The 13,323-nt window shown below is 34.3% G+C and overlaps 1 protein-coding gene across 6 annotated transcripts in view; it reads right to left on the reverse strand.

Moving 5' to 3' along the window:
- The window catches only part of KANSL1L (KAT8 regulatory NSL complex subunit 1 like), a 140,013-nt gene that overhangs the window by 78,313 nt on the left and 48,377 nt on the right, over positions 1 to 13,323 (reverse strand). For all 6 annotated transcript variants that reach the window (XM_021923942.2, XM_021923944.2, XM_021923941.2 and 3 more), the window contains exon 4: positions 3,432 to 3,629. In XM_021923942.2, the coding sequence (XP_021779634.2) occupies positions 3,432 to 3,629 (198 nt within the window). The remainder of the gene's footprint in view (positions 1 to 3,431; positions 3,630 to 13,323) is intronic.

Below are 13,323 nucleotides of genomic sequence, written 5' to 3' on the forward strand. Positions count from 1 at the left end.
AATCAGGCTACATCAATTTTTTAAAACCTAGTTTTCCTACTTAATATAGTGTGACTAACTTTTTAAAACATACAGACGTAGTTCAACATTTTCAATACTGCAAGATACTCTATTGTGAAATAAAGGGGTATATGGAATAATTAGTTTAGAATGCATCATTTGTATGAAACTAATAACATGCTCTTAGAAATGAGACTAAATAATATAAAAAAGACTAATATTTCATCCCTTCAAAAAGTCTTTCATGAGAAAGACCTTGAAATGTTTTCATCATTTATTTTCAAGATAATATGCACCTAATGATGTCATTTTAAAAATTATTACTCAGTTTTTAGATTAAAGCTCATTTTTAAAATCACCAATAGAAATGGATTCTTCATCCATTTAGCAAGTAATCATTAGTTTAGTCATGCAAATAAATTCTGAAGTATCTCATATCTTCTGACTGGAAACACTAAAACACTCCTGCGATTGTTCCACCTCCAAAAAAACATCATCTAAAACCTTTTAAGCCACTGGAAGTCGCTAGTTGGATATATGTGAATAATGGGCCAGGAAGGGGGAAATTACAATCCCTATCTTTACCCTAAGAATCAGCCTACTCTGGCCCAATAAAATCTCGCATACCTGAGTCATATGGGGAATACAGGGAATAGAAAAGTCACAGAGAAAATGTGAATGAGAAAAGTAAAATTAAGAGAAGCATAATTTGAACTCTGAAAACAAAAACTAATCAACTGTAAGTTAAAACACTAGCTACTTTTAACAAGATTTATAATGTAAATACACCAGTAGCAAATTCATTTTAAATCACCTAAAGCAGAAGTCCCCAACCCCCGGGCTACTGATGGGTCCCTGTCCATGGCCTGTTAGAAACCAGGCTGCGGAGCAGGAGGTGGGCAAAAGGCCAGCAAGAATTACCACCTGAGCTCCGCCTCCTGTCAGACCACCCACAGCATTAGATTCTCATAGGAGCTCGAACCATACTGTGAAATCCACGTGCAAGGGATCTAGGTTGCTGCTCCTTATAAGACTCTAATGCCTGATGATCTGAGGCGGAACAGTTTCATCTCAAAACCATTCCCCCACCCCCACCCTGTGGAAAAACTGTCTTCCACAAAACCAGTTCCTCATGCCAAAAATGCTGCGAACAGCTGACCTAAAGTACTAAAAATAAGGTATTAATACTTTTCAATTTATGAACTATATATTATCTAACAATGAGGGCATGTATTAATACTATGAATCAATAAGTTATTTTTTAAATGACAGTCTACAACTCAATATTGCCTTTATATGTTAACTTCCAACTCTAACAAAACTACTTTAGTCAAGTTGAAAGATTATGAGTGAACAGTTACATATCAGTAGATTATCCTAAGAAAACCATGCATAATAATGGGCTTGCTATCCCTACCACTTAACTCACTCCTAGACTATCTTCTGCAACAAATTTTTTTGTTTGTTTCAGATAGTGTCTAGTTCTGTCGTCCAGGTTAGAGTGCAGTGGTGCCATCTGGCTTACTGCAATCTCTGCCACCTGGGCTTAAGTGATCCTTCTACCTCAGCCTTCTGAGTAGCTGGGACTACAGGTGTGTGCCACCAAGGCCAGCTAATTTTCGTATTTTTGGTAGAGACGGGGTCTCCCTGTGTTGCCCAGCCTGGTCTCAAACTCTTGGGTTCAAGTGATCTGCCCACCTTGGCCTCCCAAAGTGCTGGGATTACAGGCATGAGCTACCATGCCTGGCCAACAAGTATTTAAAAACAACTTAAGCTTTTAAAACTTGGCCTATACAAATCATTATTACCACATTTCAAGAACAAATGACTTGTTCATAGGCAATTTATTAACAACCTCTACAAGTAATTGCTGCTGCCCTTTCTGAATCTTTTTCTTCTGCTCTCCTTACATGGAGCCATTACTGCTCTCACAACTCTTGGTTCCTTATACTATCAAAGACCCCTGACAGTTCATCAGCAATGAGACCTAAAATGCTACCCAGGGCCAGCTTCATGGGCATGCAACCTGTGCACCAGGCTGAGCGCAGATGGGGGCTATGCTTGCTTAGTGCTCTACTGTCACTGTCTTTAAATTCATAACTTTTTAACAAAGGGCTCCACAATTTCATTCTGAACTAGGATCCGCAAATTAGGCAGTTCTGATGTCATCTCAGGTCCAACCTAAGAAAACTGGGGATACCAAGGAGAAAGGAAAAAGTACAAGAAATCTTTTAGAAATGAAAAATCTTAGAATTAATTTAATCAGATTACAATTTCCAATGAATTTCCAATGAATAAGTAGTGACCTAAAGATGGTGAAAGTAGATTTGACTGAGTAAGCAAATAAATTACTCTAGAATGTGAAACAACTAGGATCAAACTGAACTAGGATCAAAACAACTTGATCCTATTGAATGAGGGGAGGGAAAAGAAAGAGGAAAGTGGGAATATAGAAATATAACAAAAACTAATTTAAATCACTGCCTATATGGTCAAGTGCATTCTAATTTGACATCAGATAATTACCAAACAGCTTTCTAAATTACAAAATATTCATAAGTGCCTTGATTATACATTCCAATTAAGAAAAACTCTGGGCAATTATAAATTTAACAAATACAGGGCGGAAGAAATTATACCATATTTTGGTTTACCAGGAACAATACAGTAACCTGTATTTAGTTATTTCCTGGTATGTCAGAAAAACTCAGGAAAATTAGATGCAGGCAGGCATGAATCTATATCATTTCCCAGAGAAACAATGTAATGATGCAACTATGGTGAAGAATGGCTCAGCTTTAAAGTAAAAAAGTCCTAGAAACCGAGTTTGTTTAAGAGCCACTAAAGTCTAAATCAAAATAAATTGTTCAATTTCCAAGGACAGATATAGGATATACTGGCCAGAATAATTAAGCTTGTAGAGATATCCACAATAGAATTTAGATATCAAGGAAGGCTTTGGAATCAAAGTAATTGTTAGGAGCTTTTTCGACTTTACATTTACATAATCATTTTTTATGAAGAAATACATATTCCAATATTACCTTTCACTAAAAATCTTGATCAATAAATTAGTCAAACACCAATTAAGACATATTAACTGGTACCACTGTTCTCTCTCCTTGAAAAAAATCCAATGATAAACAATTTTGTCAGAAAAAAGATTTTCCAATCCCTGTAAAAATAAATTATCATCCTATGGCCATAACAATACCATTACTTTACATATCATATTTAAATAAATTTAATTATATTGGTATTATAATGGAAACCAGTCATATGGCAAATATTTTAATTGTATTTAATGCCAAATGGCCTAGTTTAATAACCCATATGCCAGGAAGATACACATATAATGATGTTTATTTGAATAGTTTATAAAATCGATGAAAAGTCATTTCATACCACTGATATCCTTACTTTGACTTTACCTGTTTTTCGATGTTTCGAAGAAGTAAAGTAGGGCTGCTTGGTGACATTTCAAAATCTTGTTCCGGTACAGGATCTTGACACTCTTGGGGAACCTGAGGATTCCCTAGAATGTTTAGTGAAGCTGCTTGGTCTGCAAATTGCATTTGTTTTTTCAAAATGTCTTTTGGAAGCTGACATTCTTCTAGGACCACTATCCCCTAGACAAAAAACAATGAGAAAGTTGAAATGAAAACAAACTGATTATTAAACCACCTTTAATGCTACAATGCACTTGAATCTATGCTTCCTCTTAACCCTTGGAATTCAGAAAATATAAACTTGAAAGTATAGTTTAACTCTGTAAAGAACTGGCTGGTTTAAAACATGTGCAGCTAAAATAACATATATGGCTGATAGGTTGGACTTGTAAAATATTTTCTTAACTTAAATACATGCAGTTTTTTTCTAATTGGTTTTAATTATTGGCATTAAAAGCATGACATTAAAATAAAATTAAAGGCATATTATACACAGAATATGGACATTTCAGATTGAAATCAGAATATTTCCTGATAGAATCTTCTGATATTTTGGTCACTAGCATTTCTATTTGTGCTGTACATTTGAGCACTCCCAATTTTATAAATTAAAATACCAAATTTACAAACATCCAAACAACAATCTAACTCTATCCTAACTCCTTTCAGAGCACCCTAAGGAGCCCTGCCCCTGTTGCTGTCAGCCTGAGCAACCAGGGATAGGATTGTACCACTGAGAAAGAGTACTCTCTAGGCCAAAGTTCCCACTGCTTTCAAGATATCTGTGTTAATAATAAAGACACAAGCTTTCAACTTTGATGGGGTATATTCTCAAATGTAAGGAACTAGGGGAATGAACAGGGATTAAATTGTCTCTGTACTCCCTGCCTCCTACTCACAAACATACTTATTCCTCAACTGGTTTGCTCGGCTTTCTCCTCCATTCCCCAGCTTCCTCACTCCAACTGTTCTCAACTTTAGGTTCCTCAGAGGCAATGGAGACAACAGAGAAAGAGAAAAAAGGAGTGCAAAGGAATGATCTTAATGGTTTCATAGTTCTCATTGTAAAATTTCTTTCCTTCCTATCCCTTCTACCACCCTTCCTCCTGAAAATAATACAGTAATATATACTGTATAATAGATATTAAACATACACAGATATTGTTATATATATACTGATATTACATATATTATATATTATATAGACACACAGGTTTTACATATATAATATATAATATATATTTGAAAAATAATATATAATATATATTTGAAATATAATATATAATATGTATTTTTCAAATATATATTACATATTAGAAAAATGCTAATAAATTCCTATAGGCTAGTTGGAAAAGTATTACACTCTTAATGTGGCTAAAATACTATATTCTTGTAATAAAAAATAACTAACATATTAATATTAGTGTTCATTATTTCAAAAATGGAATGAATTAAATGATTGCTGTGGGCCATCTATAGCATGCGTAAGTCTTATTTATAAGATGGAAATTGCCTATAGGTAATAATGTGTTATATATGAGTTTTAGTTTGCACTACATAATTTAGAGAATATATAACTTTAGAATGCACATATTCAGTTATGGTATTATACGTGTATTTTATTATTTTGTAGCAACATTTTCTGTAAAAGTACTAAATGCACTTTTTAAAAAAATCTGTATTTTGAATAGTGCTAACATGCTGACTTTTCCAAGGAGAAGGGGATCCACTCGATCCCAATTACTGTTTTCTTAGAATGAACAAATATGGTTGTCAAGAAATCTGAAGAAACATGCTCAAAAGTTCTTATTTCGTTTGGTATTTTAAAAATTAAATTAGATATAATAGATATGGTATCATCAATCTGAAAAACTCTTCAGAGTATCCATTCAAAATTCCTACAAGTCTCTCACTAGGTTTCTTCATAAGTACCTGCATGTAAAAGAAACACAAGTTTCCACCTTATCAATTTAACTTCAATTGTCTTTGGTTTGATTCCAGTTTATATTATGGGCCAGTCTGTATAGATTAGTCTGATTTCAGTCTGTATACATTAGTCTGATTTCATAATCCATATTTATAAGTCTGCATCTATGGGAAAATTCTATTCTGAATTTCAAAGTTCTATTTCCAAACCTTTAGAATACTACCTTTCTATAAGTAGAAAGCCTGCTATAGTTAGTTTAATAAAGAACTTTATTTTTAAAATTCAACCAGGGAGGCAGGGCGTGGTGGTTTACGCCTGTAATCCTAGCACTTTGGGAGGCTGAGGCAGGTGGATCACTTGAGGCCAGGAGTTCAACACCAGCCTGGCCAACATAGCAAAACCCTGTCTCTACTAAAAGTACAAAAATTAGCCGGGCATCATGGCACATGCGTTTGGTCCCAGCTACTTGGGAGGCTGAGGCAAAAGAATTGCTTGAACCCAGGAGGCAGAGGTTGCAGTGAGCCAAGATCGCACCACTGCACTCCAGCCTGGGTGACAGAGACTCTGTTTTAAAAAAAAAAAAATTAGAATTCAACCAGAGAGACCTTCATAGTCAACTTCATAATCTGCTTCTTCCCCCATAAACTACTACCCTGCACAAAACTCTTGGAGTGTGAGGAGAGTGGCCCATTCTGATCCGCCACTTCCAAGAATGGAGAGGAAAGGGTTGAATATTTAATCCTCTGGGGACACAGCAGAGAGTTTCTGTTCTTAAAATCAGTAAAATGATATTCTCATACACAAAACAACATAGATAAGAAAGATATGAAATATTTTTAGAAAAATGAGTTACAACAACTGAAACAAGTGAAAACTCTAGCATAAAATGAAAGCCAATCAACTGTTTCTGAGAAGACAACTCTTGACAACGCAGGGTCTTCACAGAGAAAATACTGTGTGAAAAAAAAACTACTTCAGCAACATCTCTATTATTCACATAAATTCACCAAAGTTAATTTTAAGTAAAACTTTAAATAAAAAATTTGAAACACACAAAAGGTACAATTTAAAATGTGGAAGGCCCTACTGCAGGTTAACAAAATAAATCTAAGAGACAAACCATTTGATATAGCCAGTGTTCTCCCAAGAAAAATATTTCAATTTTTTTCTGAGTGTGAGAAGAATCTGTTGTCTTATTAGAAAGTTTGAAGCGAGGAGAAGAGGAAATACAGGAATCTGTAATATGTTGACAAAGCTGTCACAAGAACCACCAAAGGATGTTGCTAATAACTGCTTCCTTCTCTAAAAATTTAAGCAGAGTTTAGACCATATGAAGAATGGTAAAGGGGCAAATGATGTGTTTTCTGACTTAAGGCACAAACTAGCACTTATTTAAACAGGATATTTACAAAACAGCATCCCTCAATCTCTTTCATTTCCCTTTATCTCTAATTTAACTGAGAACAATTTTTTTTTTTTTTACATTTAAAATACATTAAACAGAAAGTTCTGTTTCAAGACAGTACTGGCCATCCTTCTCAATTTTTTTCTTACAATAACTCAAGAAGCTGTAAGAGCAAGGAAAGTGATGTTTTTCTTACATAATAACTTCTCAACTAAGCTGCATATAAATAAACAACTAAATACTTTAATTCCTAATAAATGTAATGAGAAACTACTAAAGTAACCAAAACATTGTATTCTAATAGCATAATTTTGTGGCATTTTCCATAAAATAAACATAATGCTATTATTAAGGGAACAAAGGGCCAGATACACATTTATCCTGAATTAAGAAAAAGGTAAGGCCATATAAATTATTACAGGGAAGTTTAGACGGCTTTCCTTAAAACAATTTATTCCAGTAGATGTTATATAAACATGCAATGAAACTTTTAAAAGAATTTAACCAAGAAGTATACAGTACTGCTTAGAAAATAGAGAATATTAAAATATCCTTTCTCAAGTTAAAGGATTATGAATCAGATTGTCTAGATTGAAATATAAATCTTATTCATCAATTTAACTGCAAACCCACTTTCTTGGAAATATCTAAACTGTTTTACACCGGACTCATTCTTAGAACTCTATTTGCTATAAAATACATGTGTGAAATTATATCCTTTAAGGAAACCGATCAAAGAAGAGAGATTATGTGGTGATCTTGAAAGGACTGGGAAGGCTTTCAAAAACTGAAGGCTCCTGTAAAGATAACAGTGAACAATGAGAAAAAGTAACTAATGTAACATGAAACTTTCATCAGGAAACACTTAGTGAATGTGGTTCCCTCAAATCTCACAGAACTAGCAAGCCTAAGGTTTTATGTCTGTCCTTCTTCTACCTTCCTACAGATGCCACACCGCTAATTCCTACAAGGTGTTAAACATACTTCATCACTTCCTAGCTTCTTTTCCTCTTCTCGTATAACACATACTTTCTGCTCCTTTAAATACCATACTACTTTGTCATTCCTGAAAATGATCATGTTGTTTCACACCTTCAAACCTGTAAAAAACGCCTTTCTCTAGTTCCACTGATTCATCAAAAAATTACCATTCATCCCCCAAAGTCATACTGAGATGTCACTTTCTTCTCTTAAAGTTTTCTCTGACCCTCTTACCCATAAGTATTCTCTCTATGGCACTCCAAATATCTTATAAAAACATGTATTCTACTTGAAGTATAATTTAAAAAAAAAAAAAAAACAGGTATTACTGAATATATTACATATACTGAAATGATTATGTTTTATCTCCCTTACCAGAATACAAACTCATGATAGATAGAGCCTAAAATTTATTAATCTTTGTGGACGTGCAGACCCCGACGTGGGGCTAGGCAAACTACATGGTTCAAGGGCTCTGATCCCTTCCCTTCTCAGCTTTTTCTTTCAAGGTCTATCCCTATCAACCTTCAATATTAGATTATTTCCAGGATGTCTACAGTATGACCATATAGAATACTGTTTCCCACAAAAACAAAGTTACAAATAAATATTTAGCAATATTTAGAATGCATAAGAACTCATTTGTATTATTGATTCTTTGGGAAAACAGACCACAATGAACATTCCCACTTGGAAATGTAAAGAATAAAAAATATATGTCAGCTATTGGTCTATATTAATGTTAACACTCTGCTGGACCAATATTGTAATGGCAAGCCATTACCCTAGGGGCATGGCTTAATTAGGCCCTGATTTGTGCTTCCTATTAAAGGGTTCTTTCCATCCACTGTTCTCTATGGCTCCTGAATCAGCCGGCTTCTTTCTTTTATATTACCTTCCTTGGTAATATAAATTTAAAATTTATGTTGGTAATAAAAATATAAATATAAAGCTTCTTTCTTTTATATTACCTTCCTTGGCAATATCAGTAAATGTTTATGACTTCTTTAGGAACTGCAAAGCTCTTAACCTGCTTCTTGTTCATACAAGGTTGGCATCCTAAGGACTGGTTTAAGTCTTGGCCAGTAAAATGCTTTTTATAGGTCAAGCTTATAATTTCTTTGGTACAACTCACTCAGAAACTCAGAAGGCTTCCCATCTATCTGTTTTCAGGCAGTTCCATGTACTGACAATCACACCCACAGTTCTCTGATGCATTCTCAAAGGATATTTCTTTCACCCTCTAACTCCTGTACCTACCTATATATTCCTTCCTCCTGTCCCTCTTTCTCTGCCTCCTTGTGGGGGTTCTCATAAGCTATTAAGTTCTGATGGAAAATCCACATTCTTAATCTTCCTCCACTGCCCTAAGTGTAATTTTATCCAGCTCAAAGGTTTTGCAGAGAATGGTATCCTTAGTTTGATCTTTAGCTCCAAATCACTTTTGTCCTTTATTATTCAAAGGTTTTCTCAATCCTATCTCTTATCATATAAAGTGCAGAGAGAGGCAGTTTTGCTAACTTCATAAGGTCTTGAATTTCTAGAAACCTATTCCTTTCCATTTATGTTTTTAAACAGGTTTGAAAACGACCTAATTAAAAATTATCAATAAAAAGCATTATCACAAAGTAAAAGCCAATATAAAAGCCAATATACAGGACAAAGTCTAAGCAGAATATGGTCAAAGACAGAATTAGCAAATTAAAAGACAGTAAAGAATTCCTTGTGGTACAGAGAGACAAATGAGATTAAAACATTAAAGAGTGGTTAAGAGACATGAAAAATTTGTTTGAACCTCTCAACCTATGAGAATTTCACAAAAATGGAAGAGAAAAAAATTGACAAACATGCATTATTTGGATGATAGTAGCAGAGAATATGCTAGAATTGAAGAAAGATGTAACACCTTGGACTAAACATGGACTCTGGGCTGGCTGCAGTGGCTCATACCTGTAATCCCAGCAATTTAAGAGCCTGAGGCAGGTGGATAGCTTGAGCCCAGGAGTTCGAGACCAGCCTGGGCAACGTGGCGAAACCCCATCCCCACCAAAAATACAAAAATTAGCCAGCTGCAGTGGTGCATTCTTGGAGTCCCAGCTACCCAGGAAGCTGAGGCGGGAGGATCGCTTGAGCCTGGGAGGTCAAGGCTGCGGTGAGCCGTAATCATGCCACTGCACTCCAACCTGGGCAACAGAGCAAGGCCCTGTCTCAAAAATATAAAAGAAATTAAAACAAAGATAAGTGGACTCTGAAAAAAAAAAACAAAAACATGTCTACACAAAGACTTATACATGAATATATACAGCAACATTATTCATAATAGCCAAAAACTAAAACAACCTAAATTCCCATGACCTAGGAAAGAGATAAACAAATTATATATAGTACAATCCTACAATGGAATACTGCTCAACAATAAAAAAGAAAAAATTACTTATGCATACAGCAACACAGATGAACCTCAAAAGCATTATGCTAAGTGAAAGAGCAAAATAGAGATTACATGTTTTATTATTTGACTTATATGAAATTCTAGAAAAGGCAAAACTATAGCAATAGAAAACAGATTAGTGGTTGCCAGAGAAAAGAGCCTGAAGGAAAGAGGTTGACTGCAAAAAGGAAGGAGTGAAATTTTTGAAGGTTATAGAAACGTCCTACATTATGATCATGGTGACGGTTACAAGAGTAAACATTTGTCAAAATCCAGGGAACTGTACAGTTAAAAATGTGTACTCTGAGTACCAAGCAACATAAAGACAATCCTTTGATACCTGTTAGTAAGGATGTAGAACATCAACTAAACAAGAACATCTTAAAAGTTACCAGATAGAAAAGACAGTACTCAAAAAAGAAAAACAATCACATTGACAGTAGACTCCTCCTCAGTATCAAACAAAACAATAAAACAAATCTTTAAAGTGCTAAAGGAAAATAACTGTCAAACTAGAATTTAACACCAAACTAAAATACCATTTAAGAGTGAGGGTAAAATGAATATATTCTGAGATGTACAAAGACACAAAGTTGAAGTGTCCAGAGACCCAAATGTCAAAAACTCCTATCAATGCATGTCTCTTATTTCTTTCTACTTTATTTTTTAATTGACAAATAATAATTGTACATATTTATGGTATATATAATGATATTTCAATACATATAATGCATAGTGATCAGATCAGGGTAATTAGCATATCCATCACCACAAATATTTATCACTTCTATGTGCCGGAACAGGAAGCACCAGGAATCTGTCTCCCCACCTAGACACCACCTCATTGGCAGAATCTGTGTAATGTCATTATTTCAAAAATCTGGAGTTTACTGAAGACTTGCAAGTTCAAGGGGCAGGTTTGGACAGTAAACGTGCAGTTAATTTTTATCAATTTTAGCTCTTAGCACAATAGCAGCTACCCATCCCCACTCCTAGTCCCATGGCAGGCAGCCATTCATATATTTCGGAAGCAATCTACATACAGCCTGCATAAGCCAGGGTAGGGGAAAAGGACTCTGCTCTGCAAAGATTAGGGATCTGTGTTCTGATCACTGATTGTAACCTTTGATCACAGAGGTACAGACAAAGAGGCCAACAACCATTGTTGTAGTACCTCCCTCCTTTTATTGCAATTCTCTCCTCCTCTGGCTGAAGGCCTTCCTGGGGATTTAAAGGGCCAGCACCCTTTAAAAAAATAAATCCTCTCTTCATTTTTCTCTTTTCCCCTTTTGGGAGCCAGATATTAAAAGCAGGACATTTTAAAACAACTGCATCAATGAGGAAAATTAGAAAGCAACTGGGCATTTCCAAGAAAAGGTGCAGGCTCAGAAAAAATGAGATTTTAACTATACCCTTCAGGCTTATTCTTGCCACACCGACAACCAACAACAACAGAGAGAATCAAAATAATAAACAAAAATGATTTTAAAAGTCCTGCAGAAAGAGAAAGAATCTGATTTCCAGAGTTAACACATTATTAGATTCAAATGTGCAGTTTTCAAAAACAAACAAACAAAAAGCATACAATGAAACAGGAAAAAAGGGAGCATTCAAAGGAAAAAAAAAACAAACAGAAACTGTCCCTGAAAACAGGATGGAAGACCTATTAGACAAAGACTTTAAAACAACTGTTTTAAAGATGCTCAAAAGGCTAAAAAAAAAAGATGTAAAAATAGTCAAGAAAAAGATGTTATGAACAAAATGCAAACATCAGTATGGAAATAGAAAACCTGAAAGGAAACCAAACAGAAATTCTAGAGCTGAAAAGTATAATAACTGAAATGAAAAATTCACTAGAGGTATTCAAAGGCAAATGTGAACAGGCAGGAAAAACACCAATGAACTTGAAGCCAGGACAGTAAAAATAATCAAGTGTAAAGCATAAAAAGAAAACAGATTAAAGAAAAGTGAGCAAAGTGTAAGGGACACGTGGAACACTAATAAGTGGCCCAACATATAAATGTAGGAGTTCCAGAAAAAGAATAGAGAGGCAGAGAGAATATTTGAAGAAATTATGGCTAAAAACTCCCCAAATATGATGAAAGACATGATTACAAATATCAGAAGCTGAATGAGCTCCAAATAAGGTGAATCCAAAGAGTACTACAAAGAAACATTATAATCAAACTATTAAATGACAAAAAGAATATTGAAAGCAGCAAGAGAGAAGCACAGGCAAGGGATCCTCCATAATACTATCAGTAGCCTCTTACGATAAACTTTGGAGGTCCAAAGGCAGTTAGGTCAATATATTCAAAGTAGAAAACAAAATAACAACAACAACAAAAAAAATCCTGGCCAACCCAAAATCCTATTATATTTGGGAAAATCATCCTTCAAAGGTAAAAAAAAATTAAGACACTCTCAAGTAAACAAAAGCTGAGGGAGTCATTTACCACTAGACCTACTCTGCAGAAAATACTTAAGGAAGTCCTGCAAGGTTAAATGAAAGACCTAGATAGTAACTTAAAGCTGTTGATGAAATAAAAATCTCAATGAAGTTAAATACACGCATAATTATAACAGCTAGTATTATTGTTAACAACAGTTTGTAACTCCTTGCTGTCTACATGATTTAAATAACTAGTACATTAAAAATATATATATTAGTTCCAAAGCTAGGCTTGTGGTAACTTTGGTTTGTAACTCCACATTTTGTTTTCTACATAATTTAAGAAACTAATATATTTAACATAATTATTAATTTATGTTTTGGGACACATTAGTATAAGGATATAATTTTGTGACATCAATAACTAAAAGAGGTGGGAACAAAGCTGTAAAGGAAATGAGTTTTTATATGTTACTAAAGTTAAACTGGAATAAATTAAAATTATAATGTAATAACTTTATGAGGTTAAATATAATCCCCATGGGCAACCACAAAGAAAATATCTACCAAATATATACAAAAGGAAATAAGAAAGAAATTTAAACATTTCAGGGTCAAAAAAAATCAGCTAAACACAACAGAAGACAGTAGTTCAGGAAATGAAAAACAAAAAAAGGTATAAGATATATAGAAAATAGCAAAATGACAGAAGTCTATCCTTCTTAGTAATTACATTAA

The sequence above is a fragment of the Papio anubis genome, chromosome 10 (assembly GCF_008728515.1).
Source record: "Papio anubis isolate 15944 chromosome 10, Panubis1.0, whole genome shotgun sequence".
NCBI classification, from domain to species: domain Eukaryota; kingdom Metazoa; phylum Chordata; class Mammalia; order Primates; family Cercopithecidae; genus Papio; species Papio anubis.